Source organism: Dendroctonus ponderosae, unplaced genomic scaffold, assembly GCF_020466585.1.
Source record: "Dendroctonus ponderosae isolate FM_Combo_2020 unplaced genomic scaffold, Dpon_F_20191213v2 Dpon_F_20191213_9, whole genome shotgun sequence".
Classification (NCBI taxonomy): Eukaryota; Metazoa; Arthropoda; class Insecta; order Coleoptera; family Curculionidae; genus Dendroctonus; species Dendroctonus ponderosae.
Genome location: NW_026019116.1, coordinates 4,477,852 through 4,499,430, shown reverse-complemented (window position 1 = coordinate 4,499,430; position 21,579 = coordinate 4,477,852). Strand labels below are relative to the sequence as shown.

General features: G+C 40.9%; 1 protein-coding gene across 7 annotated transcripts in view; it reads left to right on the top strand.

Moving 5' to 3' along the window:
• The window catches only part of LOC109541705 (longitudinals lacking protein, isoforms J/P/Q/S/Z), a 167,603-nt gene that overhangs the window by 25,660 nt on the left and 120,364 nt on the right, over positions 1 to 21,579 (top strand). The window contains exons 6-12 of one of the 7 annotated variants that reach the window (XM_019910628.2): positions 9,305 to 9,658; positions 9,712 to 9,825; positions 9,897 to 10,007; positions 10,225 to 10,449; positions 10,501 to 10,602; positions 10,656 to 10,772; positions 10,862 to 11,295. The exons of 2 other annotated variants lie outside the window; for them this stretch is intronic. In XM_019910628.2, coding sequence (XP_019766187.2) covers positions 9,305 to 9,658; positions 9,712 to 9,825; positions 9,897 to 10,007; positions 10,225 to 10,449; positions 10,501 to 10,602; positions 10,656 to 10,772; positions 10,862 to 11,013 — 1,175 coding nt within the window. In that variant the 3' untranslated portion in view covers positions 11,014 to 11,295. Of the gene's footprint in view, positions 1 to 2,447; positions 2,914 to 2,970; positions 3,237 to 9,304; positions 9,659 to 9,711; positions 9,826 to 9,896; positions 10,008 to 10,224; positions 10,450 to 10,500; positions 10,603 to 10,635; positions 10,773 to 10,861; positions 11,296 to 21,579 lie in introns of those variants that run through there. 4 more of the 7 variants (XM_019910629.2, XM_048669716.1, XM_019910631.2 and 1 more) reach the window with 4 other exon arrangements.

Below are 21,579 nucleotides of genomic sequence, written 5' to 3'. Positions count from 1 at the left end.
TCTGCCATTTTACGTGTAAATTAGACACAACTGTTTTACGGGTATGCGATTGTTGATGCTTTTATAAAGACATTAACCTTTTTTTCACCTAGTTAAAACCTTAATAACTCAATCATGAATCAAACATTCTCTACTGCGTTTGTTGTGCCGAAACCTCCGGGCACGACACTAATTAGTGGCAAAAAGTGGCAATTGGCAAGTTAAGAGCGTTTCATGCGAAAAATCAATGTCATTTTATGCGTAAAACCAGCGAGTGCCCGAGGAACCCGGCACTTGGCAATTTCATTTGATTAATCCTAGTTTATTTGTAGGAAAGCTGCAAGGCAAATTCCGAAAACAGTCAACATTACAAGTGATCGATCATCTTGGACAGAGTCTGAAGCATAGAAATCAATCAGCGTAAACAGTCGTTTGATTTTCATGATAAATATAATTTTCAATTTATAGTTAAGGGTTGCAAATAATTAAATTCAGTGTGGGGAATAACAGCTTTCTGTGTGACAAAACCGCTTTTGCAATAACATTGTGTGTGTGTTCGGCAAGGAGTGTGAACACTGAACGAATGTGCTAAACTTGTTCTTCGATACAGTTTTAGGGTATCGTGTTAGGAAAGAGAACATATGCGGTATTTGCGGAAAACGGTACGTTCACGCAAACAGTCTGTGGCGCCATCAGAAGTACGAGTGCAACAAGAAAAAGTCATTTTTCTGCGACTTTTGCCCGGCAGCTTTTTACCAAAAAACTCATTTGCAACGTCACGTCGTCGTTCGGCACGTTGGATATGAACATAAATGACTACGTTGCTGTAGACCAGCTATAGAGACAAGAAGTCATATTTTATTAATGATATAATAAACTATTAGCGTTAAAGCTGTTGTTTTATTCGAAATCCAAACACTTTCAAGTCGAGCTTTGAATATATTTGTGGGGTTTTTTAAAGGAAACTACATAACTAAACCAAAGAAGTTTGGCTGCAATTGCGGCAAAAGCTTTTCGCATTCCACATCGTACTACCGGCACAAGAAGAAGGAGTGTCAAAAAGAACGAGGTTTTCTTTGCCCTTACTGCCATTACAGTAGCTATTTTAAATACACCCTTAAAAGACACTGTGCGACTCAACACCTAGACATTTCCATTGAGAAGTTTGATTCATTTTATCGCTAATAAAACGCTTTAGTAGAGTAGTGGCGGTATGTATCATCATTGCAACCTCTCGTCATGCGACTCCCTGGAGTTCACTGTAGGGTTTTTAGGGCTTGCACAATTTAGGAAGCCCTATGTTTGCCATACATGTGGAAAAACTTATCAGCATCAGCCAAATTTGAGCAGGCACAGGAAGTTTGAGTGCCAGAAATCCAAGTCCTTCAGGTGCTCTTACTGCTCTTATGCCAGCTACCACAAGCACCATTTGAAGAAGCATCTACTCTGTCAACACAAGGAACAAATTTAATTTAGTTCGGCGGACGGTAATTTTTAGCTTTGTGTTATTTTTTTTGTGAAAATTGAAGTTTTTGTCTCTATTTCTGGCTTTAAACTAGGACTTTCAAGACAAATCCAGCAGTGAAATAATTTGGTTACTTGTAAATATAGACAATGTCGGTGATAGTTTTCCAGTGATCCGTGATAGATGATAATAAAAGACAATATAATCACGTTTTTGTTTAGTATCTTTAAAACCGCTAATCCAGCGTCTGTTTCAGCGTTAAAAAGATGGTTTGGATGTTCAAGTTGCAACAAGAGCTATAGTAGTCGAGCGAACTTAAAACGCCACACAAACTTCGAGTGTGGCAAACAGCGCTCGTTCTTTTGCAACTACTGTCCATACGGTTCGTATCAAAAGTGCACTTTGAAGCGCCACATGGTCCTGAAACACCAGGCAGTCTTCGACTGATAAATATTGAATGATTGAATAAAAACTTTATTCTTTCGCCAGTGTTTGATGCAACCCGTTTGTAAATAAAATCCTGGCATTTTATGGCGAGTTTTTGCCTGAAGGAGTTCATTATATTTCAGCCCGCCTGGCTGTGATGTATAAGTGCTCGAAATGCCAAAAAGGCTTCAAGTACCAACCAAACCTTTGCAGGCATCAGCGTTTTGAGTGCAATAAGGTGCGATCGTTCAGTTGTCCTTATTGCGACTATGCGGCTTACCAGAAGAGCCACTTAAAAACGCACGTTCATCGAAGACATCAGGAGTTTTTCTACACGTTTGAGGCCATGTTTGGCAACAGATCACTCACAGCCAAAGACGTGTTTTAATGTCTTGCTAAAATAATAAGCTAGAAAATTTCACCAAAGTTACATATTACACAATATTTCTGCAATAAACAATGCTTTCGTTAGTTAAGTTTAGTTAGTCCCCGATTAATGTTCTTTAGTATTAAATCCCACCTACTTTGCCCTGACCTAGCTGATAGAGGTTTCCATTCTAACGGTTCTCGTTTTTAGGTTCTAAAGAGCCCAAGAAACCGCTGGTGAAGATTCTTAAGGTGGAAGACCTGAAAAGCGATCAAGTAGTGGCAAGAATAAAAAAAGAACTAGCGGGAACACTGAGCTTTGGCAAACCCGACCTTGCATCCACTCAGAAATCCTCAGAAGGAAGGCCCGTGCAGAAGAGTGCCGAGCGGGTTGGAGTGAAACCAAACTTTCAAATCAAGCTGGAAGTGCCCGAAGGGACCCAAATGGTAGAATTACAACACGAACAAAGCGAACCTGAAGACATAGAGGAGGAGGTAATAATCGATTGCGACTCCACAATCACTCAAAAGGACATCAGTGCTTTGGGGAGTGACTCTAGAGTGATCATTGTGCAAGAGGCCACTAGAGGAGTTTTTACCCGTGAGCGTAGGGAGAAATTTATTAATATGACAATTTCTGATTTGCCCAAAAAGGAGAAATTCGAGAAGTGCCTAAGGTAAATGTTTTATTAGGAGGTCGAAAACTGTCCTCTTGATTTGATGTTGTTTTTAAGGCCTCTGGAGGAATTGTCCAAACCAGTAGATCAGATCAGATGTGCGAATTGTGGCATTCTGTTCAAAAGCTCACTGATTGCTAAGCACGAATTTTTGTGCCAGGGCCAAAGAAAGAAGAGCAAGTTCGGTTGCATGTATTGCAGCTTTACCCACGACTATTTACAGGAACTGGAGGAGCACATTTTGAAACAGCACTCCAAAAATAAACTTTAAATTACGTCTTTATTAATCTTTTGTAAATTTCAATAAATCACTAACAATCCAATAGAGTTGACGATTTCTTTTAGATGTTGATAGTGAATTCTAGATGGTATAGTGGGTGAGGAATTGGTAATTAATTGTTTTTTAGGACTGTCAGATGTAGAAGAGCAGTCAAAGTTGTGAGAGTAGTTCCGTAGCACGTAAACCGTAGAGCCACTTTGCTGTAAACTGATTCAATAAATAATTATGATAATAATTTCCAGCTAGAGGAAAGATGTCCCGTAGTTCCAGCAACAAGGAGAACAAAATGGTTAAAAAATCGAAGAAAAAGTCGGAACCCCAAGAGGGTCAAATCAACCCATGGTTCTGCGAACTGTAAGTCCAAACATGCTACAAAAAAGCGGGCGATTAGCAAGTTTCGTTTTTTTCAGTTGCAAAAAGTCGTATAAATTGAAGTATTCCTTAAATCGTCATAGGAAGTTCGTATGTGGAGTTTGTCCTCAATTTCAATGTGAAATATGCAAAAGAGCCTTCAATATGAGATACGACCTTAAAGTGCACTGCAGGGCAAAACACAATCTGGAACTAGGAGGAGAAGGCGTGGCGAAAATATCAATTCCACGGAACTCTGCTACTTTAGCCGATTTGCAAAATGTGAATAACGTGTCACACGTTTTCATTGGACACGATATGGACGCGCGTTAAGGCGAATACTTACCTATACCTGCAAGCATCAAGCTTTATGTGTATATTTTATAATTTTTCAACTTATGTTTTTTAGTTTAGTTGACTGTTTAGTTAAGTAATTGTGTTTCGGTTCGGTGTTAAGGTTTTTTCATTCTTTTAGTTTCTCTTTTTAAGTTTAGTGAACGAAAGACTGGATTACCAAAAATTTGTGGAGGTACAAACCGCCAATTTTGGGGCCATCTTGGTCACCCGTTACCATGCGAGTTTTAGTTTGTAACTTGGTGTAGTATATTTTAGTTTGCCATTAGAATAAATTAGTCATTATATTATCAAAAATAGGTTCGTTTTTATTTCATTCCTGTCACTCCTGAATCTTCCATACGAAACAACTAAGATAAAATTGATTTCTTCGCTTACTGCATCCATCGAGTTCTTCAAAAGTTTATTGTTAGTTTTCGAGCAACCAAATCTAATGGCCACTGACGGTGGAAGCTTCTCATGCTTCCGACACGTCATGCAGAATTTTTCTCCACCACGGTCTAGAAGCCCAAAAAACTTACCAGTTTCTAATAAATGGAAAATAGAGTTCGCAGATCTAAGCATTTTGAATCGCAGTTTATTTTTGTGGCTTTCGAGCAAATTACCTCTGAAGGTACAAGCCACTCGTGACTGCGAAATGTCAGACAGGAATTGTTCTCCATGACGGTCTAAAAGCCCAAAAACTCACCAGTTTCAAACAATAGGGGCAGTTTTTCGGGTTTCTGAGCCGCCGTGGAAAAGAATGTAGAATGAATTTCGAAGAACTGAGTTCTTCAAACCTCATTTTATTGTAAATGTTTGACCATATCAGTCCTGAAGATGGAAGCCGCTCGTGCTTGCGAAGCGTCAGGAAGGAATTTTCTTCTACAACGGCTTGAAAGTCCGAGAAACTCAACATTTTCAAACAATGGCCGCGAAAGCCCAACGGTTAAGCGCCTGTTTATTGCGACAAATAGTTTTCTTTTTATTTCGATCCTGACGCTACTGAATCTTCTCTGAAACAGTCCAGATAAAAATAATTTATCCCAAGCCGAAAGGAGTGGGATTGGAAGACAGAATATACGCAAATGTACAAAAACCTGCGGTTTTTCGGTGCTGAACCTTCGGAGCTGGTTCCTCAAACCGCAGCTTTCCAGCCAGCTACGTCTGAAGACGCACTCAAAACGTCACGAAGAAATTCAATTCCATTTTGAAACCGCCGCTGAAGCCGCGAGGCACTCTTGTTTGCAAAACGTTGGGTAAATCTCGAGCCTCCACAAGCTTTTCGGACATAAAACACGGAACAGCAGGTTTTTGCGGGTTTGGGGACTTTCTCTCTTCTATCCCACCCTTTTGGCTTCTGACTACAGAGTTTAATTTGCAATTTTCAGGTTCCAGTTACGAGTGCAAAGATTGCAGGAAATTATATAAAACAGCAAACTCTTTGAGAGTGCACAAATCGCGTGGTTGCCAAAAAATCAACAGGTTTCGTTGCAACACGTGCTTGAAAATAATCAAAAGAAAGGACCACATGAAGGAGCACATTAAAACGAGTCGAAATTGTAGATTTTCAAACTGTCTGGATAATTGTTACGAACAACTCACCAAGTGTGAGGTGGAATAAAACTTTTATACGCCATGACTGAGGCTTTTTTCAATCAAGCAATTTTCCTGCATTTATGCCGTTCTAACTGATCAGTTTGTAGTATTTGCCTGCAAGTTTTGCACTAAACAGTATAAATCGAGACAATCGCTGTCCGCTCATGTATCCAGAGACTGTGGACGCGGAAAGTCTTTTAAGTGCAAGCTGTGCGAAAAGTGTTTCAGACGAAAGGAGCATCTTCAGGGCCATCTCGCCAGCCGGCTCCACTCACGCGTTTTTTAGATGCTTAATGTAGTGCATGGTTTTCTGTTTTTTTTTCGACGTTTGGTGATTCAGTTAAAAACGCGGAATGTTTTAGATCCGCGACTTCCCTGTGCACAGTGTGGACGCACTTACAAAAACGCCGAGTCGTTGCGGGTGCATAAAAAGCTGGATTGCAATGGAAAAACGTGGCACAACTGCCCGTTTTGCTCGCAATCGTACAGTCGGCATTATGCCCTGAAGAAGCACTTGAGTAACAAGCATCAGTCCAATTAGAGAAAAAAATACCAAATATACTGAAATTGATGCCACTGAAACCAGCCTTTTAGTCCTTTGTAGCCTTTTCCTGTCTAGTTTAACATGTTTTTCTTTTCAGAGCCCAAAGGCTTCAAACTGGAGATGCTTTTTACAGATGACATCACCATACTGGAAAATTCAGATCAGACCATGGTAAAACCGGCACATTGAACGAAAACTCTTTTGTAAGCAGGCGCTTTTTTAGCCTCTGGACGCGGAGGCAGATTTAGTGGAAGAGGAAAGCGGCGCTGTGAAGAAGAGCAAAAAACGCTGCCCATCTACATACGCGTGCGACTGCGGCAAGGTTTTCAAAAGAAAACAGTCGCTGGACAATCATCGAAACTTTGTTTGTGGGAAAATGAAGCAACGCTACTGCTCGATTTGCCGGAAGTTCTTCTGGGCCAACCAGCAGCTGAAACACCACCAAAAAATCTGCCATCCAAATTCGACTGTTTGAATCCAAAATAATAAATCCTTTGTAAATACTGTATAAAATGGCTGTTCATAGTGCAACCTGATGTTGATGTTGTTATCCATCTGTTGTTTTTGAAGGTTTGCCGGTTTTGTTGGGCAGCCAGTTGCCATACGTTTGCGATATTTGCGACGCCAAGTTCTACTCGAGGACCACTTTTATCAAGCACATGGAGTACCATATTTTCATTAGAATCTATTCGAAACTGAAAAAAGTCAACCATACAGTCTAGATGATTATGGATGGATGTTTTGTTTCGTGTTAATATATGTTTTTTTCCACTGGTTTTCGTCTTCCAAAGGTGGAACTCGTGTTGTGCAAAACTTTATCAAGTCCTTGCGACTGCGCTACTTTATTAATAGTTTTGGCGAGTTCTGAAGTCGTTTTTCCATTTTAGGACAGCCAGTTTTTACGTGTTCTTGTGGGAAAATGTACAAACACAACCAATCCCTTTACAAGCATCGAAAATTCGAGTGCGGCAAACGCCAGATGTTTATTTGCCGTTTCTGCCAAAGAAAGTTCCATCACAAGCACTCCTGGTGGAAACACGAGGAGTTCCAGCACAGACTGAAACTTAATATAAAATAAACTGTTCCACTCAACTACCCAGTGTTTGTCTCCTAGTCGTTGCAGTTAGTGTATTTAGTAGTTACTAACATTTCCAAGCTAGCCAGAATACTAAGCAAGGTACGTGGTGATGGGACTGAACTAGTGAACGTCGACCAAATGTATAAAAGTGTTTTGTTTATAGATTGTAGCGTGCAGACTCAGTACATATGCAAAGATGGGGTTTTCTATTGCATAAAGTGCGAGAAACAATACAAATTCAAAGGCAACATCAGGCGTCATCTGAAGTACGAGTGCGGAAAGTCGGCCAACTTTCACTGTCCGTTGTGCGACTTTAAATGCAAACGGTTCGATTATTTGAAGTTCCATTTGAACTCCAAAAAACACGCCGATGTCAAACTACAGCCCGTTCTTATGTAGGGCGGCAAGTTTAAACGTGTACGACTTAAAACGTCTACTAAAATTGCAGTATTTTTAGTTGGTTAACTTTGTTTTCCATACTAGTGCAATTTCAATTTTTTTTCAAACATTCCATTACTGTAGGGTCATGCGAGAATCTCATTATTAATTATTAAGTTAAAGTTGCGAAGTTTAAAGTTGGTTTTCTAGTATTAGTTATTCGCCTTAGTGAAACGCACACACTAATTGCTACTAGTACGACCGTCCATTTAGATTTAAGGTTGGTAAAAGGGATTTTAATGTTAAGTAGGTTTAGAATCGAAAAATGCACATTCGCACTTAAGTAGATTGTAGGTATTCCAGAACGATTAGTCCTGACAATAAGTGTCCAAAAAGTGATTTTTTTATATAAATTTATCACTACTTTTTAACTTTATTATGTAATACAGATAATTACTTTTTTACTTTAATAAAGACCGCTTATTTGGTTTTGTGCCGTTTGTTTGGATCCGACAATGCCCACGAGGAAAACGTTCATAACCCATTTGAGCTAATCGAAAATTTTTAAATTGTAGCAAATCCAGTGCCAGCAAGACCAAAGAGGGGACTTTGAAATTGGGAATACAACGCCTTAAAGCTGGAGACACGAAGGATTTTCTTCTCTGAGTTACTTACACCATCATTTATGTCCTTTCTACATCCGTTTGCCCAAGTGTTGAATTCTCAGTAGACCTGTGTAATAAATATATTGCGGATACCATGAATTTGAATCTTCCTTGTATATCTGCTGTGTGTTTTAGTCTTCATTGTTGATGTGGTATTTATATACTTGTTCTCGTTTCTAGTCAGCGTTTTTCATTAAGCAATTAATTTAGCTTTTTGTGCCAGAACCGCCATTTCAAAGGAGAATACAAAACGCTTTTAATGTAGACATCAACATCGACTGACTCGAACCAGTGTCACTTGATACACACCCTGAAGAATGACGTTTTTTTACCAGATGTAGTTACTGTTTGCCACGATTTTTAGATATGAGGGGGTAATTTGTGGAGTAAACACAGTTAGTTAGTTAGTTAGTTGCTACCCATTTGGAACGTGAAGTTTAACTGGCGATTTTCCCATTTTAGATGGCCTTTATTCGTGCTCGAACTGTGGCAAAAACTACAAGTTGAAGAAGAGTTTACAAAGACACTTTAAGTTCGAGTGTGGTAAAAATGCGACTTTTCCCTGTCACTACTGCGACCACATTTCCAAGAGGCGCGACAACCTGAAGAAGCACATCCTAGCAATTCATGTTAAAAAGATGTTGATAAACGAACATTCCAATGTTGCTGTCTGAAGAAAACAGTTTCTTACCATGTCCATCGGGCTCATTCCCGGCCTTTTTGCTCTGTTTTCTACTCTGGGAACAGTTTCTAGCAAGGGATTGGCGGAATTGGCAAGTGCAAGAAAATGATTTGCAATATTTGCGAGATACGATTCTTCCACAAACAGCAATTGCGGTTCCATGTGTCATGTTTTTTGACCAATCGAGTGTTTTAAATACATTTGTTGCATTTAATGGGGCTTTTATTTCCGATCAGCGGATTTTAGTTGTGTTGCTTCAAAACTGCTCCAAAAACCCGATATGGACTGAGTGGATTTAAGCCAAAGCGATTTCTAAAAACCGGTCAATGTACATTAAAAAAACGCTATAAACTCAATAATTCCCTAGTGATCGTTTGGTTTAATGCTGTGCTAAGCCGCACATGTTTCTGTCGCTTTTCTATTCGTTTTGTTTGTCCGCAAAGGATGGTTGGAACTTTCTCTAACTGGCGCCAATTTTTAGAACACGACGATTCAACTACCGCCCCTGAAACCGAAAGCACCGGTAATAATTCGAGGGTCAATGAAGCTGAAGAACCGATTGCAGGCCATTCGCGCCAGCTCTGCAACCTGAACCCTCACGATGAGGAGATGGAGGATATTTTGGATCTGTCTGGCATCGATGATGGCGAGGAGATGGACGAAGGCGAAATGTTCGATATCAGCAACATTCACAGTCTAATCGGACATGAGGAGCATAGCCAAGATATGCTCTTGGACGGTGACATTTTCTGCAATATTTGCAACACCGGGTTCCGGCATATGTCGTCATTGAGGTACCACAAAAAACACCGGGTGTGTCTGAAGCCCCGCCGAGGTAACTCCGGCGCAACTAGTTGCGGTACTTTGCCTGATTTTCCGCAATTTTAGACGAAATGGAGCCGAAGGTCCATCAGTGCGAAAAGTGCGAGAAAGTGTTCGCCACTGGCTCGGGGTACAAATACCATGTGAGGCGAAGCGTATGCGAACAGGAGGAAGAAAAAGGTACGAAATTACTCACATTCCAGCGGCCGATAGCTCAAAGCAGCATTTGTACTGTTTGGAACATTTTCCAGAGGAACCGCGGGTTCTTCAATGCCCGCAATGCAGCAAAGTGTTTGCGACAAATACTGGCTTGAATTATCACGTGAGAAGGAAAGTGTGCGAACAAGTGGAGGAGGAAAAAGGTTGGTCTAGCCCCGGCCACTACAGGGTGATTCAATCAGGGTTTACTGGGGCTTATTTAGAAAGTACTTACAAGAAAAAAGACTGTCAACTTACCTTCGGCGGGAGTGTAGGTACCTACACTCCTGCGGGTATTTGCCTTCTCTAAATTTGCCCAGAAGGATTACGCCCACTTTGAATCACCCCATATAGTAGACTTGGCGTCATTTGCCCTTTCAGAGGAGGAAATCATCCAGTGCTCTAACTGTGACACGGTGTTTCGTCACAAAACCTCGCTACACTATCACGTCAGCCACAAGGTGTGCCTCAAGCCGAAAAAGGACGAAATGGAACCGAAAGTACTCAAATGCGAACAGTGCGAGAAAATCTTCTCCACCACTACTGCTCTCACCTACCATGTGAAGCACAATGTGTGCGCCCCCAAGGAGCCGAAAGAACCCAAAGGTAGTCGACCAATGAACAAAAAAATTCTGCTGAACTGAACTGAAATTTTAGTAGAGGAGGAAAGAGGGTGCCCGTGGTGCAGCGCCGTTTTTAAGCACTACAACTCACTGCGCTACCATCTCACTCACAAGGTGTGCCTGAAACCCAAAGCAGGTTATTTGATAGAAAATCCATGTTTTCGTCTAGGTGATTGCGATCTGTTCCAGAGCCGGAACCCAAAGTTTTGCAGTGCGAAAAATGCGAGAAGGTATTCACCAGCAACTCATCGCTGGAGTACCACATGAAGCGCAAGGTTTGCGAACAGCAAAAACCCACAGTTCCAGGTAAAGATCCATTTGAGTTCTAGTGTAATCCACACTCATGGATTGGCATGAATCAGGTCATACAGGGTGTGCACTTTCGCATTTTGCAGGTCCGCCATTCATTTGCGATATATGCAGCACATGTTTTGAGCTGCGCCAGACTTGGTATGCTCACATCCAAAGGCAGGCTTGCAAAAAGTACCCTGAACGGTACATGCAGCCTGGTGACTTGGAAGTTAGTGTGAAAATCGAGCCTGAGTAGGCTAGTTTCTATCTAGTGTGTGAGCTCACGCGTCCTAGCGTCTGCAAATTTTACATTTAGGATATTATACATAATGGACATAGATTTTACTGCAGTTTTAGCCTAGTTTACTTGATCCTGGCAGCGTTGTTCAATGACACTGTGTTAGTGCCATTGGCAAAGCCGCAATATTTATCCTTTATTGTTAATGTGAGGCAACTAACGCCCACCTTTACCTTAACTATCCAATTACGCAATTTAGAACTTAGGGGGTGTAGAGGTACAATAAAGCATATTAAATCGCTTGGTGTTCTTCTTCAAACTCCCGCAATTTTCGGCAGGAAGCGTTGCTCAGACTGTGCGTTTTTCAGAAGTCTCCCTAGTGCTGAAACCTTCGCACTTGAACCCTTTTCTGTTAGACTACGGCCTGACCTTTCGGTGCCATCTCTGCTCTTACTCAACCAGAAGAACCATGAAGCTGAAACACCACCTGAAGTACTTCCACAAGCTCAGCTACTACGTGAAAGACGGAGTTTATCTGAACTTGTAACATGCTTTGGTGATGAACATGGCGTCTTTGGCGTTTTATTTATTTTTTTCCAAGCCTCCCCCCATAGAGTTTTTTCTTTTAGATTCAAGCAATGGAGTTTTCTTCAGGATCAATGGCATTCTAATTCTCGTATGTTTCAGATGGCAAAGGTTTGTTAAGTGCGCTGCAAGCAGGAAGCTTGCTTCTTTTGCAAATCCAGACGGCCTGCCTAGTTGTTTTAGCCTGTTGCGTCTTGCCTGTGTTGTGTGGTAGATGCCCAACATGATTGGCCAGTTAGGTCGTGTTTGCACGTGTGCTAGTCGAACGCATGTCACCCGCCCAGATTTGTCAGGAATTTATGTTTTAGATGGCCGCCGGTTATATTCTGTAGTAACAGAGACCACGCCGTCGGTGTGCCATCAATGCAACAAGGTCTACAAGCACAGGCACACTTTAACGCGCCATTTGCGCTACGAATGCAACAAGAAACCGGCCTTCAGTTGCATCTACTGCAACTATGCGGCCAGACGAAAGTACATCTTGTTGGAACATGTGCGCGCTAGTCATCGAGAGGACTTTCCCAATTTTTCCCAGAACATCTACAAGTTTCTTTATCCGGATGCTGATGTTGCCAAAAAGTAGACCGTCGGGACCCTTCCAACCAACGGATACATTGAAGAGTTGTGTTTTTTGCATCTGTCGTCGACTTGCGCTGCACACGAACATCTGAAGATGCTAGTCATGTGTGCTAGCGAAACGTTAGGGCTAGAGGAATTGAGTCCTGATGTTTCGCTAGCATCTTCAGAGGTGGTAAAGCCGCATTATGGGTGCGAAAGCCTTAACCATGTCTTTCGTTTTTATTAACGTTGTTTGAAGAGTGTTGTAAAAACCTGTGCAGCTTAGTGCGTTGACGACTCTTCAATTGCCCACTCCACTTTCCAGTATTAAGATCTCGTGAAACCTACCATTAATCTGTACCAAATATGTAGTGTCTAAGCAGAGAGTTTTAGTGTTATTTATACTTTAGCCGTAGGCATATTTAGTGTGTTGTGTGCAAAATAAACTGTCCTGCTCAGCCATCTACTCTGAACACTGTAGAATTCCCCTGAAATGGTGGTGGTAAGCGAAGCCCCAGTGTGCAGCGGCATTTTTCGCAAAACCATTGCTAAAATCCTGCTGTTTTTTTAGGGTATTACGGTTATATTGGTCCCATGTCGAAAATGCGCATCAGCAAATACCAAATGAACGAAACTGGGCGGTATCCCTGCGAGAAGTGCGGGAATACCTACAAGCAGAAAACCCATCTGATTCGTCACTTGAACTTCGAGTGTGGGCAAGAGCCAAAATTCTCCTGCGTATGCGGCAAACGATTCAAGCAACGAAGCAACTACAACACGCATTTTCGAAATGTACATCAATATTCTACCGATATCGATATGACTGACTCAGTATTTTCGTAATTTCCTATTGAGCCTCATTAACCCCTTAAGGAAACTGAAGTGAATTTGAAACCCTTCAGTACATACAGAGGCGCTCTTTGCTCTAGTCCTATCCGAAATGTGAAAATGATTTAGAATTCTTGAAAGTGTGCTCTTCAGTGGAAGCAAACTGTATAGTCTTGCCAAACCAGTCTTCAAATTTTTTTAAAACTGACTATTTGAAAATCGCATTTTTCGCCCATCAACCCTTCTATACCTTCACATAAATAAGTTAATACGTTTTCGACAGATAAGAGTGCTAGAAAGGTATTTACTGTGATATATTCTCAATGTAATAAACGTGTTTGCTAGTAAAGTCTTGAATTTGTTCTGATAATTTTCAGGACTTTCAGGCTCTCTAAACTTACTAAAGCTGATAAAGCATGATGCTCAACCCTAACCAATGAAGCTGCCGCTTGCCAATAAAGTATTAACCAAAAACCTTTAGTTTTTAGGAACATGCAATACGCTCAGGACCCGAACGGCCGCTTCATGTGCCCCAATTGCACCTCTACTTATAAGCAAAAGGGCCATCTAGTGCGCCATATAAAGTACGAGTGCGGAGTGGAACCGCAGTTTGAGTGCCAAGTGTGCTTCAGACGGTTCCGCCACAAGAGCAACCTTAAGGCCCATTATATATTTTTACATAGGACCAAGCCCTAAAATGCTCAATTTTAACAACACTGTGATGGCCAGTTTTCTGAAAGTCATCGGAACCAACGTGCCTTATATGTTAATAAGTTTCAGCTTGTTAGTACAAAATGCCTTTTCAATAGAAGTTTTGCGTGTATTTGGATTTCGATCAATTTTATTGGAGTGAAGCAATCAGAACCTTTCTTCAAATCCCCCCCAATTGCTTCTTTGGGTACATGTCGATGTAATTTTTTTAGCGCTAAAAGGTCGACCAGGATTTCAATGCAACAAATGCCTGAAAGTGTACTCACAACCAGGCAACTTGAATCGGCACGAAAAGTACGAATGCCAGAAGAGCTATCGGTTCCTCTGCGACCTGTGCAATTACAAGTGCTTTCGAAACAACGTGCTGATCCTGCACAAAAGCAAAAAACACGGAGTGGTGCCACCGAAACGTTTGACCCCAAGTGACGATTCAGAGTACTGGAAATAAGGTTTTAGAGTGATTGGGGTTAAGTTATTGTGTGCCGCACGCAGGGAGCTGTAGTTTGCAAACACTAGTAGCTTAAAGTCCAAAAGTCAAGCGGCAATTTTTAATAAAACTAGCTGTGGTTTTAGACTCGTTGACTGGTCCGTTCAAGTGCCCGATCTGCAGCAAAAGCTACAAATACTTCAGAGGACTCAGAAGGCATCTGAAGGAATGCGGTCAGGAGAAGCAATTAATTTGCATGTTTTGTCCGCACAAAACCCACCGCAAAGAAAACCTGCGGACGCACATGATAATGAAGCATGGCGTGACGCGGATCTGAATTCATATCAAACAAGACCATTGCCATCAAGCGCGTGTTATTTTCCCTCCCAGCCTTCCAATCCAGAATCACTTAGTGTAACAGACCTTGTACATTATGGTGGAGGAAAGCCCCCAGCAAAAAAACAGAAAAGAACGCCACTGATTAATGTGTTTTTTTAGGGCGCGTGTGCTTTCGAGATGGTCGCAACATGCCGGGACTGGCCTGTCCGAAATGCGGCAACAAATTTACCAGGATTGATAATTTGAAGCGGCACATTAACTATATTTGCGGCATGAAACCTCAATTCAAGTGTGTCTACTGTGCGTATGCTTCCAAGCACAAGTACGTGCTGGCTTTGCACATTCGGACCAAGCATTTTCCATTCGAAGATGATGACAAGAAATTTAAGCACTTTTTGAGCTCGGACTGAGGCGAAAAACAATCAGATTCAATCCATGGTGCTTTAGCAGGTTAGGTTCAAAGATACTACAGTACAGTTTCGCATAATCAACGTTTGAACTTGGAACTTTCATATGGGTACAGCACAAGTAGTAGGGTAGTAAAGCAAAGAGACTAGGCCTGGGTAACACAATGGTCTCACGAAGCTAATTAGCAATTTTCTCTGGAGATTTGGAGTCAGACTTTTCTCTTGCATGTACAATAAGCATTCTCAAAACCCTCGCCTAGTGCTCTTAAGAATCACCATAAGCGTTCAAATCACTTGAAGCCTCAAAAATCCCAGATGAAAATCTACAGCAAACTCTTTGGATTGTTTCACCGCGTTTGAAAATGCCTGCCGTTGATACTGGCGAAACGTCCACTATAAATATCAGCCTTTTTAACAATAATTAAGTACATCGATTAATCCGCTTTTATTGCCTCCCATCAAACTGTTTCTAGTGTTTCTTGCCCTTCGATCACTGGCTATTGATTACAAATAGGCAGCATATGAAGCAAATTGGACTATTGAGCAATTTAACTTGACAAAGTGTACATATTAATACGTAGTGCCTTGTATTATAACTAATTGACTAAAGGTAAGCATAAGCTTTTGCTGACGTTTTCAAGTATTTATATCGGTTACTTGTAGAATTATGATACAGAGGTAATTCTAGTTTTTATACTCGTTAGATTTTTGTACCTAATGGTAGTTATAGAATTATATTTTTTACTTTTATAATAAAATTGTTTAAAGCAAATCAAACTGAGTTTCACTGTTATTATTTGCCACTACCGGCCGATTTTGATTGTTTTAGGACCACGTTCACGTCATTTATGTGATCATAGGGTCGTTTCCATGTTATTAGAAGCAAGGATCATTTAACTGGTGAAGGGGTAGGCAGCTTTTTGCTCTTTCGCTCATTTATCTATCTCAAAATGCGGGCCGGCTCTTCATCCCGACCCATTTGAGCCAACGTTGTCGATTTCGCTCGAGTTGCGGTACTAAATAAATGTAATTTTAGCTTTTCAGTATCCTTGCGAGATGTGCGGCCGAACCTACCAGAACAAATCGTCCCTCAAACGGCACAAACGCTTAGAATGTGGCGTGGAACCCAAATATCAATGTCCGTGGTGTTTCCGGAAGTTTAAGCACGAGCACCATCTCGAGCAACATCGCAACGCCAAGATCAAATGCACGGAAGGAAAGCCGAAGATGAATGATATGAAAACTGATGATGAGTTTTGGAGACTTCAGTGAGATTTTAATTGCTGACGATTGAGTAAAGTATAAGTATGAAAAAATATCATCGTCATTTTGGAATTAAGGTAGGTTACAAAGCGGGCATATTAAAAAATTAAGCGAGAGTGCCAGAAAAGTTGAAGTGCACAACTTTTTCCTGATTGATAATTAATTGAAATTTGTAAAAGAACACCATTATAAAATAGGTGTTTTCTGCTGCGCTCTGTATAACTAACTGTGAATGAGTGAAAATATGCGCGTTTAGTATTTGAACAATTTGACGATGGCATTTTGAAGCAAATAATGCCCGATAAGCGGGAATAACTTTACACTTTCGTTGGGTCACCCCGTGGTGGCAGTAGGTTTGCATCTGACGCGAAATTGTACTTATTTTTGTATTATTTTTTCTACATTATTTAATTGTATTTTATGGTGGACTGTCCTTATAGTAATAAAACCGTATTGTATCGTCCAGTGGATTCCAGTCTAATTGGCAGTGTGTTTCTCTGATCTTCAGTCTCTTTTCTTCAGTTAATTCCTCAACATTTTAGGCGGCGTAGTCTTCATAAACCACTGTGGAAGAGCGTGTCTTCATCACACTGTAGTAGGCAAAATGTATGCAGACCAGAGAATCGCCTGTTGGGGCTCAAGCCAATGAAAGAATCATTCCTCAACATCACTCAATAAATTTCTTTTGCAGATGCGCTCTTCCTTATAAAACATTTTTTTTTTTCATTTCAAAACCGCGAAAACAAACTCTCCATACCCTGAACTCATTACACTCACTTATATAAATCGATTGCAGGTAAGTTACAATCGTAAGTTTGTTTGAGAATCATGTGCATGATTTGCATGGCATCGTTTCGCGTTCCAAGCCATGGTACTCATGCGAGTTTTGCTTTTTAGATTCTCTTCAGCACACTTGCACCAAGTGCATGAAGCAGTACAAGTACAAGTGGAACTTGTTTCGCCATTTGAAGTACGAATGCGGTGTGGCTCCGCAGTTCGTGTGCAAGCTGTGCAGCAAAGCGTTCACTCAAAAGAGCAGCCTCAAAAACCACGTCGCTTACGTGCATGGCTACCAGTTGATCATTAAGTAGGTGCCATCAGTGCGAATTAATTTTTTAGGAAGCTGTTGCCAAAAATCAATGAACTTTAGTGCCATATGAATTCAGGAATTTTAGTAAAAATATCCTGTAGTTATATATATATACAAATATTCATAGAGTAGACATTATTAAATGATATCTTAGTGCAACTGCGACTTGTTTTATCGGGTTTTTCATCCATTCCCGATTCGTTCCTGGAATGGGGCTTGATCAAGCCCCATTAACCCTTCGACGAACGAGAAAGCGGCATCTTTTAATTGTGATTAAGCTTTTGTACATAAAACACACAGTGGTGTTTAGCGCTTTTTGGAGGCTAATGGGCTTTGTGGCTGGAAAACCGGCGATTTCCATTACGGTGTGCAGTGTGGCCATCGTCGGTTTTCTTCGATCGAATCGGCAGTTCAGTTATGCGGCAGTCTCAGTTTTAGGTTTCGTCTTCCATGAGAATTTTTTCTGGTGCAAAGTGTGCCACAAGAAGTACAAGCACCGCAGGAACCTGCTCAGGCACACCAAGTACGAATGCCAGAAACCGCCTCAATTCAAGTGCGAGATTTGTAACAAGTTTTTTACACAAAAGGGCACCCTCAAGGCCCATTTGGCTAAGCATTGGAAGTACGCCAACTTCACTGCTGTCGATTGCTGATACGGGACTGCAGCACCAAACACTAATTATTACCTTAACATTTATGTACTTAATGTCGGTGGAAACTTTGACAATCACATATAAATGGAGAAATATGGAGAAACATGTTTAGTGCCCACGTTGTAGCTGAATTAATACCAGACACTATTTATTAAGAACTCTTGGATGCAAAATTGTGCCAAGCGTAAAGTGTGCAGACCTGCACACACCTTATTAGTGCACATGTGCTACTATTAGTGGCATCCATTATGTGTTCCATATCTCTCTAATATTACGTTATATCTACGACTATATATATATTTTACTGTTATTAATTGTTTATAATTTATTTTTGGATGTTGAATTTATTGAATATATTATATGTTCTGGGGTACGATGGTTCTTAGTCACTTGTAAATACACTGTATATAAATGTTCATAACGAGCTCTTGGCATACAATAATAAAGGCTGTTATTGCAGGCTTCGTGAAGGTGATGGATAAATTCAACTGCGTCTCTTGCAACAAAGTTTACAAACACCAAACGTCACTGAAAAAGCACGTGAGGTATGAGTGCAACAAGAAGGGCCAGTTCCAGTGCTCCATTTGCCGTCGGTGTTTCACTCAAAAGAAAAGCCTACAATACCATCTACTGGCCATACACAAGATCTAAAGCAGATCTATGATTATTTACATAATTTATACACTTGGTGGTTGGCATTTTACTCATTGGTATACAGTACAGTTTTGGTATAAAAATAGGAATTTTTGTCAAGCCCCCAAGTTCAAACATTAGACCATAGTCTGAATGCGGGCTTTTTTAGAGAGTCGGAAGGCTTTTCAGTGCACGATTTGCAGCAAGAAGTTCATCTACAAGTACAATTTGAACCACCACATCAAGTACAAGTGCAACAAGCCGCCGCAGTTTGGCTGCTTATTTTGCCACCGAAGATTCACTTCAAAATTTGGCCTAAAAAGCCACATGTGCAGCTCCCAAAAGGACATGGACGCAAAAGGACATGGAGGATTTTAGTCAATTTGTCCAATTGTGTCGACAGAGTGTTAGGCGGCATTTAAGGTGTTTGAACTGTAAACAGCATTTTTCAGAATAGTTCTGGTGGTGCACTTGCCTATTTCAAAAGCTCATGACGGCTCTGCTGATGCCGAAAGCCATTCATTGTTCATTTCTGGAAGTGTTTGGAATTTTCCCACTTTCAAAACACCTTTTATTGACTCTTAAAATGCGCAACTTTGCCCTAATTTAACCAAGTGCGAATCGCTCGCGGTTGACAAAATAGAGTTTTTTGCAATAACAAACAAGAAAAGGTGGCGGATTCTTTAGCCATCTTTAGCGAAGAACAAACGGGTTAATATAATTTGTATAGCCAATCATGAAGCTTATTATATTCTATGAAGCTACTAACCCTCCAATCTCCTCATTGATTTATAACGAGTGTTTTAAGTAACTTTTCATTTTCAGCGTACAAAACAGGTTTTCAGTGCGAGAAGTGCATGCGAATTTTGAAGTTCAGACACAACCTCCTCGCGCACCAAAAGAACGATTGTGTGAGCGGCCGAAAGGGTTGCCATTGCTACTTGTGCGGCCGCAAGTTCAACAGTGCAGGATTCCTGCGAAGACATCAAGCCTCCGCATCTTGCGGTTTTAGAAGCTAGATGAAGACTTACTGTTGTTATTCAATACATTGTTTCTTTAACGAAGAGCGAGTATTTGCCCAGATCCTCAGTGCCTTTAGTTGTCCTGATGGTTGACTAGGGATTGTTTTAGCCGATTTCCGGATGGAGGGCATGCTGTTCGCATGTAATGCCTGCAACAAATCGTTTGTCTACAAGAGAAATTTTCGGCAGCATCAGCGGTTCAAGTGCAACAAACCGCCACAGTTTGGCTGCCCAGTGTGCTTGCGAAGGTTCACCAGCAAAGGCTACTTAAAGTATCACGTTGCCGCCAAGCACGGTATACTTTAAATCCTGCAGAAATTGACGAATTAAATTAATTGTTGCGTTTGTTGACTCCCCCTCCCATTGTTTGGTAACCTTAGCAGTTGCAGTTGAGTAGAAGTGGTTCACGGCAAATAATCAAATATAAACTGTTGAAGTTTTTAGACGAAATCTATTACGGGAAATCCAGAGCGTATTGTTGCAGACAATGCGGGAAACAGTACAAGCAAAAGAGGAACTTGAACGCTCACATGAAGAACGAGTGCGGGAAAAGTCCCCAACATGCATGCGAGTTCTGCGCAAAGTCTTTCACCAGGAAGTCCACTTTGAAAAAGCACATGCTTAAGATCCATAACCGGGAATATGAGGCCTTCTTCCAGCTTATAACATAGAGGTTTAGCTCTTTCGAACGTTGATTTTTCATTCCAGTCCAAAACAGACAATTCACAATAAATACTGCGAACTAACAAAGAGTTTTATTATCGGTAAAACTTGCAATCCGCATGCCTTTAACCTGCGAAGAGCGAAAGTGAGCAAACAACTTGCCAGCCTTATATGTGTTGCTTCATTGATTAACTGTGCTTCCAGCCCATCTGGTCCGTTTCAATTCTATTTGTATTGTTTTTAGGCCTGCCAAATCCGCAGGATAAAAAGTTCAAGTGCATGAAATGCGACAAGGCCTACAAACACAAGCCGAACCTCTACAGGCACTCAAAATACGAATGCGATGGAGTGCCCAGGTTCGTGTGCGAAATATGCGGCAAAGCCTACACGCAGAAAGTCACTTTAAAGCAGCACGTTGATTCGTTGCATTTAACGGCTGTGTTCAAGTTTGACAAAATCTTCCAGCGTTTCAGCCACGATTTTCAGCCAAAGAGGGACTTTAAGTAGAGTAGTAAGAGAACGAACGCAACGCCATCCGAGGCCAGTTTAGAGTTAAATAAATCTACGTAGCTTTTAGTAACAAGGGAACCTGAATCATATCCAAAGTCAATCAAACTACCAGTTTAAGATGGGATATTTTTGCTAAACCAAAGTCTTCTAAGTGGCCGCCAAGCTGCGGTGCTTAATGTGTTGTTTCTGCTAATTATTTAGTGTTATATTTCGTGTTTTTTTTTGGTGTTAAACCGCGTGTTTTGCAATCAAAGTGGTTCCTATAAGCATGCAATGTCAAATGCGTTGTTTGCCTGTTTAGGCCCAAAGTGAAACATTGAAAGAGTTTATTTCAAGCGAGTTGGAAACTTGAAATTCGCTTTTTCGAATCGACCGCAAATGGATCCAATTGGGCACATTTGGAAGTTCATACAAACCCAACTTAATTGAACCGAATCGAATTGGAAGATACTTGGGTTTATTTGGGTGTACTTTTGGTATTACCGCTATATTTAACACCCCTGAGGATGAGTAGTTTATGCACTCAAAACGCCTTGAGTATTTGCTTAACTCTACTTAAGTTACTGCCCTGTGAGACTATGGACTTTTACTTCAATTTAACCCGAACTAACCGAGGCAAACCCAAGTAAACTCAAACAAACGAAAATAGCGCAAACTATCTGAAGCGCACCCATTTTTTTGAGTGAATATATTTGAAAATACAGTGTCGAAAATCAATCACCATTTGAGATGACTGGAGCTTGCAAAGGTCCAATTGTGTCTCGATCAGAAGCATTTGACTGCGCATAGTGAGGAACTCAGGGGCAATTGTTCTTAATGCCGGCTAATAAACAATCAAGGGATAGTGACAATATATTTGGTATAATCATATTATATTAATCCTATATATATATAT